Raw genomic sequence first — 23,751 nt, forward strand, 5'->3', positions numbered from 1 at the left:
AAAGCTACACTGTTAAGTATTTTATTATTATGATGATGATTATTATTATGATGATTATTGTGATGATGATGATTATTATTATTATTATATTTCTTTTTTTTAAGTTAACGGTACTGAAGATCATAATATTTACGTATAGGCCTATAGGTCTATCATGGAAAATTGTAGCTCAAGTTGTCCCTAGTCGGTGTATGACAAACTTCATTTAGTCGGAAGGGAAGTTGGAGAAAACGAAATCTGTTTTTGATGCCAATATGGGATTTGAAAAAAATATGTAATGTTTCCCCCTTGTTTTGGGCTGCTTTTCTGAATGAACCAATGACGCAAACAGCCATTTGGCATGGAAGGACAAATGATGCGAGTGCTTCTTTCTAACTGGTCCAGGCATCCTTGTTATACCTTTGCGTTCTTTTCATTGGTCAGAATCATCTTCCTTGGCCTGAAGCGTGACATCATCTCCAGCACCCGACGCGACGGAGAGCCTGCAGCGGACTACAGATGTTGCCGGACACATTCAGAGGGCGCACGCACTTTTACGCACATGTATTCCCCCTTTTTATAGGCAGAACGTTTGGAATGGGGTTTAGGAGTTTGTGGAGCTTGTGAGGATCTCAGAGATGGTGCGCTCTCCTTTTTGTGAATGGAGATGAGTCGTGCGTAAAAATCGGACGTCTCTGGTTGTTTTTTGTTGTTGTTGTTTTTTTTAAAGCTGCATGTCACTTTGTTACCATCCGTTTGCAGGTGGATATCTACTATGACATTAGGCTCGGATATCATGGAGGATATTGTTATCGACGTGGTGGGAGAAGGACTCCGAGATAACGCCGGGGAGCCGCTCGAACCAGAGCGCACCGCGGATGTTGTGACACCTCACAGGGAGGAGCGCGACTCCGGCTCGTGCAGCCCTCCGCAAGCGAGTCCCGCTAAAACGAAAGGTCCCGCGTCGGTGAAGCCTCCGTACTCGTACATCGCCCTCATCACCATGGCCATCCTGCAGAGTCCCAAAAAACGCCTCACCCTCAGCGAGATCTGCGACTTTATCAGCCACCGCTTCGTCTATTACCGCGAGAAGTTCCCCGCTTGGCAGAACTCAATACGGCACAACTTGTCGCTCAACGACTGCTTTATAAAGATGCCCAGAGAGCCTGGCAACCCCGGGAAGGGCAACTATTGGACCCTCGATCCGAACTCCTCTGATATGTTTGAGAACGGCAGCTTTTTGCGCAGGAGGAAGCGCTTCAAGCGGCAACATTTCCGCTACAAGGAGCACCATCACGTGCAGCCCGGTGCACTACACGCCTTCCCCCATGGGCACTACGGACTGGGGACACCCGCCCTCCAGCTTCCCACTCTGGATATTTACCCTTACATGCATCAACACCACCATCACGCACCCATCCCACCTGTCAGCAGCATCCTACCGGCTCTTTCGAGCTTCTTCTCCCGGAGTGCCATCACAGCCAAGGCCTTCCTGCAGTCCCAACCAGCCATCGAAGCCTTCTCGGCGGCTCACTGCACCGCCTACCCGATGACTCCCGGGACCGCTTTCACATCCCCGGCGCTTTTCCACCCTGCAGCTGTGTCCTCGCCTCACCTGGTCACCTTACACCAGGAGTATCACAAGTTACACACTCAGCGTGGAACTCCTGAGCCGGCAGCTAAACACGTCGGGGACCGTGACAATGAATAGACTCTTGGGTGCGCATACAGGACTTTGAATTTTCTCAGGTAACAAAGACATTTTCGACAATCCATAAAAATGTCGTTTTATTTTTTTATACTTGTAACAGCCTACATGATGCATCTACCCCTTCTTCTTTTCTTTATAAGACGGATGTTTAATTGACAGGTTTTCATGGAAATAAATAAAAAAGAATATTTAAAAAAAATTGAATTCCTTTGTATTTTTTGTTACAAATGTTAAAATAAATTATGCATTTATAGATAGTTTTTAGTCAGAAAATTGGTAACTATGGCAAGCTGACAGCACCGATTTAAAGCAAATGATCTCCTTTAAATGTGATTTGAATGTGTTATAGACTGTCTGCAAAATTAACCAATTAGTTGTAATGATTCGATTTATTGATTTATTTTTACAGACGTTAAAATTTTGCATCATGCACGTTGGATGATCTGATGCTACCCTTTAGATTATTAAGGGATATTTATTTTTGCTAAAATGAAAATGAAGCTGCTTGACTTTATGTCGGTCTAACACACTCACATGATAAGTCGAAAAAGATCAAGGTACAGATATTTATGATAGTACCGAAATTATGATGAAATTATAGAGGTACAGCACAGAAAAATATGACACAGTGTTCTTTTGTGATAGGCCTAAAATGAAAGGGGAAAGGAAAAGGTACCTTCAAAATTTTGAACTGTGAAAATGCAATGATTATAACGTTATTCATTCTTGTATTTTATTTTATTTTTAATGCATAATTGTTGTGTTGACCCATGTCATTTATAAGCAAACATTTCCAGGGCAAATCAAATGGAAATTAGCAAAATCACAATAACTTTGTAGTTGCGCCATAATTTAATATACAATGCAATTACACATAAAATACAAATATTATCAATTTGTTGGACTCAGCACAATTTAACCAATGATGCATGCGTGCTTAAATGAATAAACATGTCCTATAAAAATAAACGCAGCATTTCCTCTCATGTGTATATACACATACAGGTACTGTATACATTCATGATTACAGCTCATTCGAGCTCATTTATTATTTTTAGTTCATTTAGGTCCGTACATGGAGCAGAGTTATAAATAAACATCGATTTTGAAGCACTGGAATATTTATTTAATGCTGGACTGAGTCTGTTTAGACAGATCGCCACACTGAACATCTTGGACAGGGCTAATGATTCACACTTTACATCCAATAATAGTCGTTGAGTAGAATTTAGAACCCTGTGCGGAGCTGTAACAAGTAATAAAACAGATTGTTACCTGATGGAGAGTTATGAACCCACCCGCCTCTGAAAGAAGACTGAATATTCTTTTATCCTCATCTCCTTTTCAATGCCTCATTAATTTTTTATTTTTTTTGCGTAGGCCTCTGTGACTGAAAATGTATCTAAAAAAAAAATAAAAATAAATTAAAAGAGCCCATAATCCAAAGGGACATTGGCTCCATATCTTAGTTAGTGCTCCTGTATTTCACCACCGTTTTAAATTGAGGTTAATCCAATCTGTTTTTAATACTCGTGGGATTTTTTTCTTTGTGTCATTTCCAAATATCTTCTAATGTAGTGTTAATGCTTAACAGCCAAGGAAGAACTGTGGTTTATGTGCATCCATTATACGATTAACATCAACCACTTCTGCAACCAAAATGTTGCTGATTGGAAATTTAAGGTCTAATAAATTCACCGCCTAATGTTGTTTCGATTAGAATGTGTGTCTTTCGAGTCATAGATCAAACTTGTCAGACGCAAATGTCATGTCAAACGTGGTGACTAAAGGAAGCAAATGTCACTCATCATTTTCAGGCATTGGGACAGATCAAGTGATCAAGTGATCAGCTGATCTTAATATTAATGACTCAAACATGGAATGGCTTTTTCCGTAGATGATGAGCTGGTTGCTGTGGTGGAAAGAGACGAAAGACTGTTGCAATGACTGATTGGCAGCTGGGGAGGGGAATGGGAGTTGTTGTTTGGAGGGAGAGAGGCCGGTGCACCTGATAAAATAAGCAAGCGAGGCACACAAGGCTTATGAGTGTGTGTGTGTGTGGGGGGGGGGGGGGTTGAGTCAGGTTTTCAAAACTGTATTTAGCTTTAGCTTGTTTTCATTATACAGCTGCAATATTAGCTACACAAGTCCAATAGATGTAAATAGCTAACAAGGGATTCATCTAATAATATCGCTTTAGGTGGTGTACAACTTCAGAGAGAATATTTTTTTGTGGTTGTCTAAAGAAGGCTGTTGTGCATTGTTGATAACCATGCATTTCAAGTTGTAGTGGAACTGGTGAAGGATTGCATTGAGAGCTGAGCTTTTTATATTCAGTTAGCCAAATGTAACATAATGACATTATCGTCAAAAGGCAGCCGGCTCTCCAGCTCAAGTGTCATGAATTTCAACAATATACAGTTCTGCTGCTGCATAAGTTTACACACCCCTATGTAAACTTATGAGCGTATTGCATGGTGAGACAAAAGCCTAAAGCCCATAAAATCCAAAATACTGTGGCAATTGTTTTGATATTTTCAGAGGTTGAAGTTGACATGAGTAGAAAATGAGCGAATTTTTGTGACGATTCTAAACATTTTTGTGTCAATAAGTGACGCTTTTGTACAGCTTTGCAGTTGTGTTCAAAGCACAACTGTGTATCAAGTCAAAGGACACGAGCCTATATGTCATTTTATGTGATCCATTAAAGTTTACTATAATTTTTCAAGAACCGGCCGTAAAAATGTTAATTACAAATGCATACGTACAGGCTATGAAATATGATAGGGAGATTTATTATTGTTGGGAAGGGACAAAAAGTGTAACTGCCTCGTCCACTAGCCACATGGTAAGTGTGTAAACAAAGACATTGCAGCTCAGCTTCAGGCTAGTTGATGTCATGGTACGGCTGAGAATATTAAATAAAACGAGACAATGTGCAATTTCTAGAGAAATTGCGTCTGAATGCTGAAAGGTGAATACTAATAAATGCTGGATGATAATATTTGAATGCATGTGGAATGCAAATTGTTACATTGAGCAGCTTTAAATAATTGGACATTGATTATCATATAAAATAGAAGTTGCACGACAATGCACTCCAAAATCAAACCCCGACGGTCCACAAGCTAATTATGTGCTTTAACCACCGCACTATTGTGGTTATGGAAGTATCTGTGACATTGTATGTAATTGAATAATCAAGTGTAATACTGATTTAGGTGGGAGTTACACATCAAAAAAGTGTGGAGAATAATTAGTACCAAGGACAGTAATAAAGGTTAGAAACAATATAAGTGTGAGTGATGTTTCAGCAGCTTAATTACAAACACAACTTTAAGCATTTTCTGCTGATCATGGTGTGTCTACGCAATAACAAAACATTTGAAATATTTTTTAAACATAATATTTCAGACTGTTCAAATGGTTTCCCTTTTCATTTGCCTTTAATAATCATTTTGTGAATAGAAAACAAACTATTATGTTAACTTCACAAAGCTGCTGATGTTTCCTTTTAAAGGGAAAGTCAAGCAAAAACATTTTTTTAATATGTTGTATTTGCCCACACTAGTCGAGACAGGATGTTCTGATTAACTCATTCACTGCCATAAATTCCTTTAAAAAAATAAATAATAATAATTAGGGCCGACATTTTTAATTGTAATTAATCACATGACTTCACTAGTTAACTCACGATTAATCACAAATTTTATATCTGTTCTAAATGTACAATAAAAAAATTCTAGATTTTCATACTCTTGTTAACAAAAGTGGAAAAAAATGTTAAACTAATAGAAATAGTTAAAATAAATGTTTGACGTCTATAGCTGTCAATGGTAGTGAATGAATTTAAAAAAAAGAAGAAAACATTATTAAAAATTTGGGGCGTCAGGCAATTAAAATTTGTAATCATAATTAATCGCATGACTTCACTAGTTAACTCACGGTTAATTACAAATTTTATATCTGTTCTAAATGTACAGTAACATTTTTTATAACAAAAGTGGGGGGAAAAATGTTAAATTAATAGAAATACTTAAAATAAATTGTTGACGTCTATAGCCGTCAATGGCAGTGAATGAGTTAATATTGTGGGTTCATCCACCAGTTTTTAGCCATCTCAGGGGCAGCCATTTTGTCACTTGCTGTCGACTGAAGATGACACCACAGTGCCTAAAGGCTCAGTTAACGCCCAATCTCGGCTCACCTCTTTTCTGAAGCTGAGCCGCGATTGGTCGTTTATCTGAGCCATAAGCAACTGTGATGTCATTCTCAGTCGACAGCAAGTAGAAAAATGGCCGACCTCTGACATGGATAAAAACGAGTAGATTTTGCTGCTTAACTCATATTCCATAAACGCAATGTTAAACAGAATGTCATGTTTATTTATATGTTTAAGTTTTGATAAAATATTGGTCATCAAGCAGGCAAACAACAGTGCTTAAAAAATATCATATTTGGGTTATTATAATTGAATGTTTGTTGTGTTCTTTAAGGCCCAGAGAAGAATGTTTTGAACCCGTACATTGATGTTTTACATTAATGACACATTTCTTTGAAGAATGCCACTGTTTTATGTATGATTCCTCAGTGATTCCCCCACTTCCACGTGGACGCTCCCATTTCTGTGTGATCCTCCCAGTGACGTGGAGGTGGTTCCCGAGGGAAAAGTGAGTCGACGTGGTCCCATTCACAGTGAGCTGCGCGTCCATACCAGGCTGCCAGCCTCTGCCAACCCAAACAGGCAGAATAAACTCATTGGTGGAGCGCTCACCACCGCCGCCGTCGCCGCCTTCCCTCCTCTGAGCTTCCACAGGTTTGAGTCAAAAGGGAGAGTGATGCATTGTGGGATACTCCTGGAAGTCGAGTCAATGTAAGAAAAACATTGCGTCTGTATTGTTTCCGAGAGGTTGAATTGTGTCATTTGGAATCAGTTATGCTCAAATATTTATCATGTGAGGATCCCGCTGCGGCTGAAACGTTTACATTTGGTTTAGGGTTTCATGAAGTGAATTTGTAGGATCAGAGTTTAGTGAATCCAAAGTGTTGTGGTTTTGCAGTTATCATCAATAAATCCCTCACATTTCCACTCAGGCAGATGCAAGCTGAACCTCCACAAGACTCACGCTTGCCATAGAAAATCACTTGAGCCATTCTCTCAGGAGTTATTCAATTATAATTCCCCGACCCCCTTTCATTACTGCCCCCCTCTGCTTTCCCTCTTTCACCAGTCTATGTGTTAACCTGCCAAGCCCATTAAAACGCGCCATTCCGCCGGTGTGCCGCTCTGCAGTCTCATGCCCGGGAATTGATTGTGCTCGGGGTGGTGAAGCAGTGTGTGGCGTGTTTTGGGAAAAGGGGACCCCCCTCAAGTGTCAGTGCCAACACATGACAGTGACATATAACAGGAAAGCCACCCAGAAGGAGAATGATCTCACACCTCAGCCACGCGCGCAGAGGGAGTGGGAGCAACTCGAGAGAGGGGAGATCTGAAGCACGGGGTTAGAGGGGACAATAAAAGCCAATAAAGGAGGCAAGTGTGGAAAAAAAGACATGTAAGGAGTTCAAGAAAAAAGCAAGTAAATGGTCTGCTGAAATGAAAAGACGCACTTCATTGGAAAAGAATCATTTGTCCATGACATCTTGAAATACTTGGTATGCAGTATAATTCAATAATTTCCAAATAAACCTCTTCGACATTATATTCCTACCCTCAAAGTGCGGTTTGAGTGTGCGAGCCAATCCCCAAAGGAAATGCGGCGCTCCAGTAAACACAATTGCATTCAAGGTTATATTGCGGATAGATCTTCTTCTTTAGAAATCGCTCAAATCTCCTGTGGAAAACTCAATCAGTTTTCATCAGTGACTGTTGACTGCTGTTGTAGCAACCAGCGACGTCAAATGGACTGTGTACTTATTTTCAACCAAGTGTGCTGATAATGTATTGCTGTGCTTCATTATATTTAGAATCAGGGGTGCCCAAATCCAGTCCTCAAGAGCCCCTATCCAGCCGGATTTTCATGTCTCCATCATCCAACAAACATGTATCAAACAATCAGGATTATTATTATTATTATTTTAAATCACGATTCTGCAGAGATTGCTGATGAGCTGTCGGAAGAGGGAAACATGAAAAACAGGCTGGATAGGGTCTTTCAAGGACCAGATTTAGGCACCCATGATTTAGGCATGTCTTGGATCTCTTGAAACTCACTATACAAAAAGCTGTTATTATTATCTGGTGAATACAGTTCACTTGGGAATTAGCCTACTTGAACAATGGCAAAAGCTCGTTTAGCATTTAAATTATAAATATTTACAGGCAATCTAATTAATAATAACGTATTATGGGCCAACTTAGAAGAAAATAGTGAATCTATTTATAGATATACCTGTTGTGACTGTGTTTTGGTTTGTTGGTCTTTGTGATGTCGTCAGTTGTTATGGTCCTGTATTTGTCATATAGGCCTTAATTCCGTCATATATATAATTGCCCTCGGCCCTAGCTGGAGTTGCTCAGTGACACTTTTGTCAGAACATCGAGATTTCTTCGTCAAGCTTTCTTCTTTTTCTTCTTCTTCAAATGCTCTTTTGTGTCCTGCTTGCTGTTGGGTCCAAATTCCAAAACCTCACGTGACTAGACCACACATATGTATATCTAAAGTCAATTTGGGACTAATTCTCAAACTCTGTCGTAAAATTCAATCATCATTGCGAGGGAAGTTTCATACGGAGACAAGTGCTTCCTCATGCTGGCAGTGGCGCTCTGAAAACCACCATTCTCGGCAACAGCCGGCAAGAAACATTTGCCACCCGACCTTCACCTGATCAAAGGCAGTGAGAATGTGATGTCACCCACACTGCAGCCCCTAAAGCACTTATTTCACTAAATAACAGCCATTAGCCCCACAAACAAAAAGTTAAACTCTGTCATTTAATCAAAAGTGCAACAGGAAGCACAATCAACATGTGTCAGAGTGAGGTCAGAGTATAACGACACTGGCTGTTGTTCCACTTGTACAGTGTACGGCCTAATGGGAGTCACGAACCCTGACCAGCTACAGCTTGCACCTTCTGACGGATCTCAAAGGAAGACAAAGTGGTCTACCTGCTGCATTAGTCACGGTCATGGCGATGTGGGGACATTAGTACCTAGTTAACGGCCAACCTCCCCTTTCTCTATTCATGTCTGCAAATTATCTCTCTACGATGACATTTGGCTTTTCTCCCCTCAATAACGTATGGTTGTATAGTTTTGAAAGTGGTGTAGCGGAAAGAGTGCCAGAATGGGAAAAACATGGATCGGCTCAATGGAAGTACTGTCGATTAGGTGGGCTTGCCAAACCTCACGCGTTGTAAGAAACAAGAAAAAGAGCCTTTTAACATTGATGTTCAGATTTAAGGACCAACCGCATATGGAGGTCAATCAAAATTGCCGCCCTGTTTGAAAGAGAGAACGAAATTCCAGATTGTCACCTCATGTCGCTTGTGGATATGATGCTTTCAGTTGCCGGGGGTTAGCAGGGAGGCAGGCAAGTGTAAAGTTAACAGGCGTGCAAGCATCCTGTAACAGCAACATAAATCCGCTCATTCAAGCCTTTGTGTTTGATAATGGCCGTGGCGTTCTATGTAGATGTGATATGATAGGATTGATTGAAGGCGCTTTTCTAGCACCGCCCTGCCACCCAAACAGTCGGCCTCTTCATCCCATGTTGCCTCTGTTGGTGGTCCCTGTTGGAAGCTATATTTTCCCCTCACTTCTCTCTCCCTCACTCCTTTTTTTTCCTTTTTTTTTTATAGCTAACACAAAATTGTTCCTAATTCTCTGCTGCTAGAGGGGGGTAATTTGTGGTTTTTGGCCCAGCGACGCAAGCCTCAAATTTGAAAAAGCTGCTGTGTTGAATGCGTGCTGTGCAACCCAGCCGGAATAACAGTGAAGAGAGGAGAGAGAGAGAAAGAGAGAGAGAGAGACAGTGGGCCCAAATTAAATTAGAGAAAAACACCATAAGGAATAGACAAAACCTGACCAGCCTCAGAATGAAAAGGGTTTACAACTCTCATTGCTTTTCTATTGCACGTCAGCACATGTAAGGTTTAATCTAATCAGATCTAATCAGACGATCCTAGCCAAAATAATGCATAGTTTATCTGTGTTTGGATTGCCTCATAAGATTACGTTAGTGAGTTAATTAGAGAAAGCCCGTGAGCACAAGCGAATAATGTGCAAGTACAGCACTTATAAATGTAAACAATGAATTTAATAACTCTGTTATTGGACTGTCTTCACCCAGCAGTGGCATTACTCGGGTCCAGACATGACTTGTCGACATATTGTTTCTTGTTTCTATCATTCGCATTTCATAATTTTTGGAGGTGCCCACTTGAAGTCCCTTTCAACAATGATACCACATTTCCTCAGTCGAGGCCTCTGCTCAAATAAATCAAGTTGCCCACTTAAATAAGCACCTTACCTCACCTCTGGCCTCGTTTTGAGAAAATGTGGTTGTTTATTCAATGTATAATCATCGAGTTTCAAATAGCTTTGACCTTAGTTCATATACCTCAGCATCTTATTATGTATCTGACCTACTTCACTCAGCGTTTGATATATGCAGATGACATACAGAAAAAGTTTAGATGAATAGTTTACACTGTAAGTAAGTAATATATAATTTCTTAAATTTAACCTAAATTTGCTTATTTTGATTTGACAAGTTATTTTTACTTAAAATGAAATTGTCAGGCAAGCTCATTGTGCTTATTTTAAGATACTTATTACTTAATTATCTTATTTGATCAAGCAGTTTTGGCATTGAGTGTTAACAGCCAGTTTTAAGTACTGTGAGGATTAAAACAAGCATTTCACACATTTTAAGATGACAACTAACTAACATCAAAGGCCCTGAACTGGGGTTTCATTTTTATTTTTTTTTTATTTTAAGATTTAGCATAATCTAGTAATAAGATAAATGGAATCAGACGAGTGCAATATGGTTCATTTCGTTATATTTACTAAGCATTTTTCCTTGTGTCAGTACCAGCTTAGTGGTCTAGTGGTAGAGTGCCTACCCTCAGACTTGGAGGTTGTGGGTTCAATTCCTGGCTGGGTCATGACAAAGAAAATGGGACCTGCTACCTCCCTGCTTGACACTAAGGCTAAGTTATCCAAGCGTAAAAAAAGAATTAACGTATTTTAAGAAAATTGTTTATTTATTACAGCTTGAAAAAAGTCAACATTACTTGTTTTTAGTCTGAAAATACTATTTTCAAGACCGCAGTGGTTGATATGGGCCTAGTATTATTTTCTTATTTTTCAAAATCTTACAGGTAAATTTAAGTTAAAAAAATGTGTTCTGTTGGCGGCGTATTAGGGCCACGTATAAATATATTTTTTTAGAGGGCGGCGGCAATATTCAGAGAAAAAAACTATTTTAAATTTCCGAGTTTTTTTCTCGCAATTTGCAACTTTATAAAGTGGCTATTTTGCGAGTTTATATAGTGGCAGATTAGCGAGAAATACACGTAGCGTAGCTATAGTCTATTCATGTGAGGATTCGTTGGTGGTTAATGGGACACTGTTTATAAAATAAAAAGGCAGGATGGAGACGGATTCATTCTCAAATTAAAACTTTACTCGTCATTCACCGCAGCCAGAGTGACAACACTTCCTGATCAACTGACTAACACTAACCAATCAGATGCTAGCATACTTTAGGTAAATGCTAGTGAATGACGGAGAGCAGCAGATTCGACACATCAACTTAGAAACTTCTACAAAAAAAAAAAATGTATTAACGTGTATATAATAATTCTGGAAACATAAATGTACAAGTAAATATACATTTGAAGAAATTAACTTAAATGCTTGATCGTCCGTGTGTGGACCCTTTGCAAAGCGAGGCGTCTTTCAGTGGCCGTACACAACGCTTCAAAGAGCGAATGCTTAACATAATATGGCTAATCTATGCTAAAGCAATTACTATCTGCTTATTTGGAAACCGACCAAAAAGTTTTGGCACAAACAGTCGAGTAGCACGCTACGTGTATTTCTCGTAGGTTTTTGAGTTTTTTTCTTGCAAATTTGCCACTTAATAAAGTTGCAAATTTGCTACTTTATTAAGTGGCAAATTTGCCACTTAATAAAGTTGCAAATTTGTGAGAAAAAAACGCGTAAATGTGCGAGTTTATAAAATGGCAAATTTGCCAACTTATAAACTCGCAAATGTATCATTTTATAAAGTCGCAAATTTGCGAGAAAAAAACTTGTAAATTTGCCCCTTTATAAAGTGGCAAAGTGGCAAATTTGCGAGTTTTTTTTCTCAAAAAAACAAAACAATTATACGTGGTACAAAGGTCATCTTGAAGTCAGTTTTTTTTCTCCCTTTCATTTTCTGCTGACTAGATGCAACTAGATCAACAATCTGCTGGAGAGCATCTGGAAGTTTGTTGTCTACTAGGGAGAAATTCTATGGTGAGTGATTGCTGTCAACAAGAGAATCTTAAGAGGTGCTCATTCATTTTGATTAACAGAGCTTTACTCACACTCATACCTCGGTGCTTCTCTTTCTACCCAGGGGAGAAGAAAGGGAATCAGTAGAAAGGGAAGTTTTTTCCTCCCACATGTTTTTTCACTTCCACCACAGCACATCATTACCTGAGTGTTTAAATATTTAAGAGCATTTTTTTTTCTTTCAAGTGAAAGAACAGCCACGAGCAATGAGCAGTTCAACATTAACTGGTATCACTCGAGGGAGCTGTAAAAGCCAAATGAAGTCAGTAAATAAACATGCTTGTTGTCAGACCTCTGGAACAGCTTGAGAGACTTTCAGCCCACCATGTGTGCAAAGAAGGCCGATAAGGACGGCGCGTAGCGGCGATGAACAGCAAACCGGCTTTTACAAGTTGCCGAAGTTGCCGAATGAGAGTGGCTTTGCTCTATGATGCATTCAAAAGAGAGACTGCATGAAACCGCAAAGTTTTGACCAAGACATCATAACACAAGCCTGAGGTGGTTTATTATTTTATGCAAATTCGTCAAGAGTGGCCTGCGATAACCATGTGACTGCGCCGCAGCCCGGCAGTCAATCACAGCGCAAATGACAGCGAATAGCAGGAAAAGAGCAAAGCTGTCAGCGCATGTAGCACGCCTGTTTCATTTCAAAACATGACTGGATTAAAATGCCTCGCTGAAAAAAAGTCCTTCCTCGACCCTTTGGCCATAAAGCAACACAACAGGAGAATGGAAAACATGAGTAGTAGCAGCAGGATTGGTACTACTCCAAACTAAATCAATCGATCAGCGAGAGTCCAAATAGGAGAAAATGGTTTGTGCTGGTGAAGGGTGAGAGCTGGGGGGCATAGTTCAGAGGAAGCTGCAGGTGTGGGGAAGAAAAAACACAATCACATCACAAGTCAAACAAACGCATCTCTGCTGATGGAGATGGATCGAGGGTCCGCATTCCAGTCCACGCTGGAGATCCCTACTGCATGGCCCCAGGTCCTCTGCGTCCGCCTGCTGCTGCTGCCGGGCCAAACATCTGGACGGAGAGAGGAAGCCACGAAGAGGAGTGCGGAGGGTGAAAGGAGGGCTGAACTCAGGTTCGAGGGAAGAAGTGAAAGTCGCTGTGTTTATCTTCAGGACTCCTGCAGAGGAAGGGGCTCGCATCAGTGGGCTTGCTTGTGTGAAGGGGGGAAAGTTCACCCCCGCGATTCTCACCTTCATCTGTTTCACCTCTATTGAGCATTTCACTAACGTGTTCCAGCCAGCTGAAGGTCAGGGGCTGCAGTAAATGGAGCAACATTGTGTCTAATGTTGCAGCCGACATTTCAAGCTCCTCTATCAGCCGCCCTTGTTCACAGAGCAGAAGCCTACCAAAAATCTTGACATTTCTATTATTTTTCCTCTTGTCTCCTTTGAGTTTTCCAACAGGGAGCCATAAAGTGCTGCTCCGAGGGCACTCCGAGTTGGCGAGCTCCGTAAAAAGACTGCGGCGGCAGCTCTGGTGGTGCTCTCATCAGAGGAGCTGGAGTAATAAAGACACATTCACACATATTGCACCTTGGGAGTATTTGATCCCTGTGAACACTGCACGGCCTGGGGAGGACACGCTCTGTAAATTTCTCTTCTCCCGTGTGCCGTGTCCTCTGCAACAGCAGCCTGAGCTTGTAAAAAGGGGAAATAAAAAACACACGGATGACAGGTGCCAAAGTCAGGAATGTGGGGAGGAAAAAAGTGCAAGGTGAAATATTATCTTGGTGCTATTCACTTCCTCTGATTTTTTTTATTTTGTGGGGTGGGGTATGTTTTTATTGCTTTTTGACTAATAAGCAAAATGAATAGAACGTAGAACAATTTAAAAAAAAATTGTCCTTGCTATTACTATTTTACAGGGTAAAGGGTATGTGTTTCCTTTCGTGTTTTTTATCATGTTATTTTTAAAAACAATAGGGAAGCAAGGCAGGATTTTAGAATGAACTTAAAACTAAATATATTTATTTTCTTTAAAAAAAAAAATAATAATTTGAGCAAAAAGGCAACCATGAAAACAAAAACAGCAAATTGATAGAAGTCTAAAAAACAAGACGTAAAAGTAGCAAACCAAAAAACGAGAATGGACTCAAATGGGAACTGACAGGAACACCAGCAGAAGCAATGACCAAACATTGACAGAAAGGAAGCAGGGGAATAATGCTGCATTCGAGGACAGTAGGAAATTATATTTTTCCAACATCATAGCAGGAAGTGCCCTGTTGAACTCAGAGATCTGAGTTGTGAAGGCGGGGGGGGGGGGGGGGTGGATCCCAACATCACCAACCGGCTTAAATCTGTTTCAATCAACAATGGTGATCCCCATTGAGAGCCTGGCCGTGAATGTCAAAACATAATTTTCATGATTATAAACCTATTTGTTCCCTTTTTTATTAGGATATTAATGTAGACATTTGAAATAAATAGCTTCATGTAACGCAGCGTGATTTGTACTGACTGCGTGAACCAGCGCAAAACAATCTATTGGAATCAGCTATCTTTGTTCTTTAAAACTGTCTAGGACGCTTTGAGGTTGCAACGGCAAAATCTGAGTGGGATAAAACCGACTTCCCACCTTCCTTGAATGCAGCATGAATACAAACAAATTGACAAGACGAGGAACACCTGGACAAGACACCAGCTGATTGGTAGACATAAGGGCTGACAAGAACAGGTGGACACAAAACCCTAACGAGACTAACCAGAAGAAAACAAGACATAACATGGAGAAGAAAAAAACACACATACAAAATATGACACAATGATGATGTCATGTTATTGACCAGGTGACATCACTGTTTGATCATTCTAATGTTCATTGTGCTATTTTGTAATGCTGCTGTTCAGGGTTGTTAAATCTTGCCAATTTGTGTTTTAACATATGTCCTTTAATTAAACAAATTGATGTTTATCGCAGTTTAAATTTCTTGAACAACTTACTGTTGTTTCCCAATGGTCCAATTCATTTTTAATTGTTTGATTTTTTTTTCTGCTTTTATTCTTTTAGCCATCACGTTTCCCAATTGTTTCTTGGTTTTGTCACCTTAATATATTCTTCTCAGTTTTAACATTATGCCATGCGAATTTTCAATCATCTAAGCCTTTGTGGATGAATACAAGTATAGCGGTGTTTAAATGATTTTAATGATCTTATATTAAGTAAATGCGCTACATTCCACCATTTCTTGCATGTGTGGTTGTGTGGGTTGACAGTGCTTGTGCGAGAGTGTTTTTACTGCTTATAGCACAGTGGAGGATTTATTTGAACAGATGTGAACTCTCAGTGCCAGGATGACCTCAGGTCCTACTTGGCTACATTGCAGCTGATCTCTCCACCCTGGAAAAATAACACACGCTTTAACAGACTGACCTGTGGAAGAAAACACTCACAAACAACAGCAAAAACACGGCTGCTCCGCTCGTAACCGAATCTCAGTGAAACCGTATCTGTGCCCGCCTTGCTGCCTTTCTTTGGTCTCCTGTTTTACAGTAACCACACTTACCATAAAACCAGAAGTAATGTTCCTCCTCTCAGATATACAGTAGTTATATGACAGTAGATTTATAAACTCGCTAGCTGATAAAGGAGGGGTTTTATACCAAATGGAGAGACCTGAGAGGAGCTTTTGGAGAGTGCAGAGGTTACCAGCAAGAGCCATAAAGCCAAAAATGTACGTGTCACCACGATATAAAGGGGAGGTCAAAGCTGGAGTGAAACGTGGAGGGTCGACAAGGATGAAGAGACAGCAATGTTTGGAGAGAAGACAGGCGAGAGCTACACTAATTTATACCCTGATAATTGGAAACAGCAGAGTCCTGCACCTGAACCGCATTCTCGGCCCCTGTGGCCAGTGCCGCAACACGGACAACGTGGGAGGGTGATGAAGGCCTGGAGGGGAGGGGGGTTAGAAAATTTGGAAGGGATGGAAGTCAGTGTCAATGGCAGCCCTGTGGTTGCTGAGATAGACTTGTGTGCATTGTTTCCGTACAATTAGCATATAGAAATATTGAAGGGTCATTTTGTGTTGTGACGTACCACACGTACGCACACACTATCAAGCTGGAACTGGAGTTGGACCACCCTGCCTCAGTAGAGAGCAAGGAAGGGTGGGGGTCTTAATACTTAATATGTCATGGTCACGATCAACATACAGCGGCTGACTTCAGCCGTCTTAGCTTCCTTGTTAAATCAACATGACAGTCTCCTCAGAAAAATAACATGTTGAGTCACAGCATCCGTTAATTATTAGTTGACTTGTGTGAATATGTGGAATCGTTTTTCAAATCCCGGGTGCTTGCTTATGAGCCTGTGATATTTCAGTGAGTGATGGCGGATTCACATGTTGGCCGTAAGCGAGGTCTGGCATCACGCTTCACAATGAACTCATCTTGGAAGCAAGAGCAGAAAAATGAGTGACGCTGCTTGATGGGTTTCATATCTGCATGATCTGCTTGCACTTGCCTTGGGCCTATTTGGACTCGATTTCTATTACACAACTATGTATGCTTTAGACAAAGCAAAGCATCGCCACACAACAACATGGACCACCGTACACTGTGGAAACTCCAAAGTTGACCACAATCTGTTCCATGTTGCTGATCGACTCCAATTTGTTGTACAGTGGTACCTCGGAGTTTGAACATAATCCGTTCCTAAGAAGTGTTCAAAGTACGAAATGTTCAACCCCCGAAAAAAAAATTCCCATAGGAAATAATGTCAATGCCATTAATCCGTTCCCTAGCTCCAAAAACAGAAAATTCCTATTTTAATTTCTATTTAAGTTTTTTACATTTACAGTACAGTAGAGTATTTAAACAATAAAAAAATACCTTACCCTTTTTCTGTGGTGTAATGGCACCAGTAGATGATAAATTCTATGTTAATGCTAGCTTTAGTTCAGTGCTGAGTTTGTGTATTTTACATTGGGCATATTGTTAGACTACTAAGCGTCCTTGCGTGCGTTTCTTAACGTCAGGCACATTGTTGAACAGCTAAGGGGGGGGGGGGGGGGTCTTCGTGCCAGTATTTACAGAAGTAGGGACGGTAGTTACAACGGTGCAATAATCTCCTTCCTAATTCCACTGTGGTTCATAGCACTATGTTGTTGTTTTTGCTGCCACTGGCACTGTTGTCTTTCTTTGAGCCCATGGCGAAGAAAATTGTCGTGGAAAAATCAAAATGCACTCGTGAGTATGGAGCACCTCCGGGAGTATTCACTATCGGAAATGAGCAGTGCATCATCTCAACTACTGCAACAGGAGCATTCGGCATTGCTCGGCTTTGCTCGGCTACCCGTTTTCAAGGTACGTTCGGCTTAGCTTGCTTTGCTTGGGTGTTCAAACTCAGAAAATGAGTCCAAACTCCGAGGCATTTTTTACTCAGATTTTTGGGTTGAAGTCCGATTTGTACGAGTTCAGAGACGTTTAAACTCCGAGGTTCCACTGTAATTACCTTCTTCTTTTTTTTTTCAATCCATCCATTTTGTATAGTGCTTTTCCTTACCAAGGTCACAGGTGAGTTGGATCCTATCCCAGCTGACTTGGGTTGTGAGGCACCCTGGACAAGTCGCCAGCCAGTCGCAGAATGTATGCAAACAAACACACTTATGTACACTTATATACAATCTTGAGATTTGAAATAACCTTGCATGCATGTTTTGGGAATGTGGTTGGAAGGAGCACAGAGAAACATGCAAACTCCACATATGAAAGCTCAATTTCAGATTTGAACCCTTACAATGAGGGAAGACGAGCTTAACTTCCTCCATTTTCTCCCATTTATCTCTAATTGATGCCAGCTACGTTAAATTGATAGTCAAACCTCACTCCTTTGAATCCTTAAATGAGGGCGCTGGCTGCAGCCAGATAGACTGGCAACCCATGGCCTTTAAGTTTTGCGGCTAGCACGCTTTTTTCTCAACTCAACTCACCTTTGTTTATATACTACGCTCTATAAATGGATTGGTTAAAAAAATCTACCAATCTAGTAGGTTAAGCTCATATTGGCTTGATTAACCAATGGATTGGTCAGACTTTGACTATTCCGGGTGGTTACGGGCATACCAATTGTATTGGTTAGCCAAACAACCAATGAAATTGGTTATAATAGAAAGTAAGTCTACGTAGATCACTTGGAAATATATTTATTGTATCAATTTATATCATATATATATTTATTAATTATTATAAGTGATTACAATATAGTGTTTAGAAATGGAAATGTGTGTCTAGATAGATCACTAGGCGTGGCCAAATCAGTGGCCTAGTGGTAGAGTCTCCTCCCTGCAACTGGGAGGTTGTGGGTTCAATCCCAAACCAGTACAAAGACTATAAAAATGGGACCCATTTGCCTCCCTGCTTGACACTCAGAATTGAGGGGTTAGATCACCAAATGATTCCCAAGCGCAGCTCCAGTTCCTGCTCACTGCTCCATCAGGGGATGGGTCAAATGCAGAGAATGAATTTTGCCCCACGTAGGTCGGTGTGACAATCAGTGGTACTTTTTTTTTTAAATATCAGCCTCTAATACAGATTAACCAATATCTTGGTCAAAATGACCAATTTGTATCGGTTGGCCCAATTACCAATATATATTGGTTGAAAACACCTACCATTCTAGAGTGGTTGTTTTAACCAAAGGATCTGTCAGACACATAACTACCAGCTAGATTGGTCAAATGTAACCTTTTTTTTTGGTCAATTTGACCAATCTGTTTTTAGGGTATATCTTTTGGGGCTCAGCTGTCATTATCTCATTCACTGCCATTGAAGGCTATAGACGTGAAAAATTCATTTTAACTATTTCTATTAGTTCAACGTTTTTTCCCCACTTTTTTTAACAAGAGTATGAAAACTTAGATTTTTTTATTGTACATTTAGAACAGATATTTAAAAAAAAAAGTGATTAATCGTGCGTTAACTAATAAAGTCATGCGATTAATTACGATTAAAAAAAATTATCACCTGACGCCCCTAAATTTTAATAATCTTTTCTTTTTTTAAATCGTGTCAGGTGATAAAAAAAAAAAGTTTTTATTAATTGCATGACTTCAATAGGTAACTCACGATTAATCACAAATGTTATATCTGTTCTAAATGTACAATAAATGTTTTTCTAGGTTTTCATACTCTTGTTAACAAAAGTGGAAAAAAATGTTAAACTAATAGAAATAGTCCAAATACATTTTTGACGTCTATAGCCGTCAATGGCAGTCAATGAGTAATAAGACTTTTCCTTGTTTCCATCACAGGTAGCCTACCGCACCTCCCAATAAAACACTCCCTTTAGGCTATAACAGTAAATGTAATTGTCAAGTTTTGTGCAACTTCATATTTAATGTAAAATTCCGAATTGTACGACTTCAGGGACTTTAAAAGCTTAACATACGTGTTAGTTCTCCATCCAAGAGTGGAGTCAGACATATGGACAGCAGATTGGTGACTGAATCTGATCACATCCGTTTTTTCCGAAAAGCGCGTAGGACAAGATTCAGATGTGGTGGGAACTGTTTTGTTTCCTTTTAATGGCCCGGTGGTTGTATGAGCTGCTCGAGAATACTTCTTTCCACTTCATCGCTCTTTGTGATTGGCATCTCAATAGCTTGCATCCATGGAGGAGTGTGTGTGCAAGCCATTTCCGAATTAGAGAGCCAAACACGCAAGTCTCATATACGCTCTTCTACTGTAGTGGTGGGATGAGACGTTTGTCTCATTATCTTCCCCTTTTTCCACCTCATATCTATTCCAGAGGATCATGCTCCAAGCGCACATGAAAGCCACCACGATGCGCCTGCTCCTCTCACGATTTGTCTGTCACACACTGGTCCCCCCTTTGGTCCTCACGCCTGTGCACCAAGCAGCACAAACTGAAACACATTTGTGTACGAACATGTCACGCACGGGAGGCATTGGACACGCGCTTTGATCACGATTCATGTGACATCCGCAAGACTGCCCAGAAACATCTGTAATTGTTCTTCTTGACGTTGACGACTTTGAGCGCAGTGGTAATTCACTTTATTTGACAGATAGAAAACTTGAGCTTCCAGAAAAAGGATGCAATAGCAGCAAAACAAAAAAACATTTGATCATTCCCACATTGACTCCGAGAACCTCCTTGAGTGTATCTGCACATCTTCATCTTATTTCTCCTGTCGTGTTAACTTGGTGTTTCCCTTTCCTCCCTAGTGCGAGGATGGAGGTTTTCAAAGGGACCGCAAAACAAATCAGAGGCCCGTCCCATTCTTTCATTTCAATGGTAGACTGAAGGGTTTGTATCCTCCCGGGGTATCTCAGTGGCACCCCGGGGCCTCGTGTTTCCTTAGCTGGACCCAAGAGTCGAACCCACCACAAGCGCCCCTTCCCTGCAATCTGCTCATCTGCTGCATGCGGTCACTGGAAAAGCTTTGCCGGCAAACCTTGTTAGCTCAAGGTCGAGCGTGTTTCGGGTTTGAGGAGATATGACAATAATGGGCCCTTGACCAGGTGTGATTATGTGTTTGGCGGAGAGCAGGCGCTCGCGTTGCTGTGATGAAGGTTGGAAGTGTTGTTTTGAGGCGCTTCGACTTTGGCAGTAATAGCGAACTGTAAAGTGTTTCCAAATAGGCTCCTATTTAAAGATTGTCTTGTGTGGTGACACGGGTCAGATCTCTGGCTTTTGCTGCCATGGGACAAGTGGGATTGTGGCTCCAAGAAAACAACTCCAGGTTTATATCGTATCGACACCAGACTTGTCTTCAATCTTCCCGCTCGTCTGTCTCCAGGTCTCCATTATGCTCCCTCGGATTTCATATGACACGCCGATACCCGGCATAAGCTACATGACAGCGCATGAAGCTGAGCGACAGTTGATGTGTATGTATGAACGCAGCGCCCGCATTCATGTGGTGAGCGCAGGCTTTCGACTTGATCCAATAGAGCAGGAGAGGAGGAACGCAGGCGAGGGTCAAATCTGCCTTGAATTAAGCGAGCGTTACAACAGCAATAATACAATCACATCCCTCCAAAGCCCTGTAATACTACTGAAAGGTAGCATGTGTGCGTGTGCGGAGCTCAGCTTGTGACAAGCCCGCGCCCGAACCCACACACACACTGGTGTCCTTTACAGAGAAGAGGACTCTCACAGCTTCAAAAGGCCCCCCACCCAAAGCCTTGCACCCACTTACAGCCAACAGCGCATGACAATTTAAGCGGGCCACATGATTCATCAATGGTTTGATCCCACACCACAGCTAGCAAGTAAAGTAAGTCGTCTTCTCACACCACCAACACAAACAGCAACAACATCAGATTCCTCAAAGCCTGTTGCAAGATGACTAAAGTTGACAAGCTTTCGGCCGGAGGTGGGAAATAATCCAGTGCAGTAAGTAGATTTTTCAGTTATCCTCTACATTTGAAAACGGATATCTAGACTTGTACTTTTTAAACTATGACATGCCATAATAAGGACAAATACATAAATAGATTGACAAAAAGTCAACTGTGGTTGAGATTTTCATTGGCTGAGATTTTAAAAGAAAAACAGGGACAACAGTGACTTGGTGGAACAATGGGTGCATTGATGATGCAACAAGTTCAGAGTAAAATATTCCCCATCCATGGTCTTATTTAGGAGAATTCTTTCATGTTGTTGACAACGACAACAAGAACAATTTGTGGTGAATGTGTTGTCTTGTGTTAACCTAAAACCAAGAGCTTGTGGTCTATTCCGAAAAAATACCCATACAAGTACTTTTTCATTTGCTGCCATTTGCTAATTTAGCATATTTTTGTCAATTTACAACAAACATGTTTTGATAGCATAAAAGCTGAAGCAATGCTATAGCTAGCTCTTAAACTACGAAATGCTACACTGTAACGTATTGACTGTAAAATTTACAGTAAATAACATATAAATAAAAAGTTAAAGCCAGCTAATTCTTGTAAAATCTCATTGTATTTATTTTTTATATTATTTTTATTAGTATTTACTGTATTTAAATTACAGTTACTTACAGTATTTACTTTTACAGCAATTCACTGTCATCTAGTTTACAACCGTTTCTTGTATTCTAAATAATTTACATAAATACATAATACAGTATATCATTGTAAAATCCATCCATCCATTTTCTTAACCGCTTATCCCTCAAAAGGGTCGCTGGAGCCTATCCCAGCTGGCTTTGGGCAGTAGGCGGAGTACACCCTGAACAGGCTGCCGGCCAATTGCAGAGCACACAAAGACGAACAACTATCCACACTCACAATCACACCTAGGGACAACTTAAGTGCTCAATTAACCTGCCATGCATGTCTTTGGAATGTGGGAGGAGACCGGAGCACCCGGAGAAAACCCACACAGGCACAGGGAGAACATGCAAACTCCACCCAGGAAGGCCGAAGCCCGGACTTGATCTCACACCCTCATTACTGTGAGGCGGACGTGCTAACCAGTCAACACCATGCCACCCTCATTGTCAAATCAATCCTCGTTCTGCAACCGAGTGCATAAATGAATGTTAGCTGTAATGTTGCCTGTTTAATGGAGAAATGTGATGTGAAGACGATGCAGACTGCCCTTGCGCTAAAATATTACTCTAGTCCTTGCTCCGGTGATAATACAGGGTCGGCTATTTGCTTCTTCTCCTATAGAGACAGGGTTGGGAGGGTTACTTTTAAAATGTAATCCATTACAGTTACAAGTTACCTGCTAAAAATGTAGTTAGTAACAATCCAAGTACCATATTAATATTATATTAAAGTAATGTAACTGGATTACTTTTGGATTACTCCAATATTGAGTATGCTCATGAAGACAAAATAAAAATAAATATCACCACAATATATATTCTTTACAATGTGCCCCTGTAATTTGCGGGTGGTAGGGACAAATAGCAAAAATCGTTGTGTAATTAAAAAGCATGTAGGCTATTGATTGATTGATTGATTGATTGATTGATTGATTGATTGATTGATTGATTGATTGATTGATTGAAGGCCATATGCTGTTTTCGAACTGTCACTGAAAGCAACCACACCTCACAGTTTGATAGATAGATAGATAGATAGATAGATAGATAGATAGATAGATAGATAGATAGATAGATAGATAGATAGATAGATAGATAGATAGATAGATAGATAGATAGATAGATAGATAGATAGATAGATAGATAGATAGATAGATAGTCATCCAATGAGGATGACGATGTGTGACATCAACTGCAAAATGAAAATGAACTTTTATCCCAGTCACAAGTTTAGCCGCGTATATGTTGTGCATGATGTTTAAATAGAGAATTGGTGGGAGGAAGATTTGTTTGGAAGGTGTAACTCACATTATGGTTGTAGGCTAGCGGGCTAGCTAGCAAGAAGCTACAGCGCGTAGCATGCCGCTGGACTCTCAGATCAAACTTTCGCGCCGAGTAAGTTCCAGTGAATACCGGTCGCCATTTCCTCCTCCTGTCCGTGAAGCTTTTTCAAACTGCCCGCGTGTGGAGGACACGACTAGTCAGTTCGTTCGTTCCCACCTCCCCGACATGTAGCAACGGTCTCT

The 23,751-nt window shown here is 40.6% G+C and overlaps 1 protein-coding gene across 2 annotated transcripts; it reads left to right on the plus strand.

The window, feature by feature from the left end:
- The first annotated feature begins 450 nt into the window (after positions 1-450).
- Positions 451-1,803, plus strand: foxd7 (forkhead box D7). Of its 2 annotated transcripts, none has more exons than XM_086080905.1 (2): positions 451-653; positions 742-1,803. In XM_086080905.1, exon 2 carries the CDS (start codon positions 755-757, stop codon positions 1,688-1,690), a length of 936 nt encoding a protein of 311 aa, XP_085937031.1. In that variant the 5' UTR covers positions 451-653; positions 742-754; the 3' UTR covers positions 1,691-1,803. The 2 variants fall into 2 exon arrangements, with proteins under 2 accessions (XP_085937031.1, XP_085937022.1); XM_086080896.1 differs by having other exon boundaries at positions 451-620.
- Positions 1,804-23,751: the final 21,948 nt, after the last annotated feature.

This window comes from Leptonotus elevatus, chromosome 1 (genome assembly GCF_054856555.1).
Source record: "Leptonotus elevatus isolate MCC_2025b chromosome 1, RoL_Lele_1.0, whole genome shotgun sequence".
NCBI classification, from domain to species: Eukaryota; Metazoa; Chordata; class Actinopteri; order Syngnathiformes; family Syngnathidae; genus Leptonotus; species Leptonotus elevatus.

Excerpts from the sequence above, each read along its gene's own strand:
- foxd7 (XM_086080905.1), top strand. The coding sequence starts at position 755 with ATGACATTAGGCTCGGATATCATGGAGGATATTGTTATCGACGTGGTG.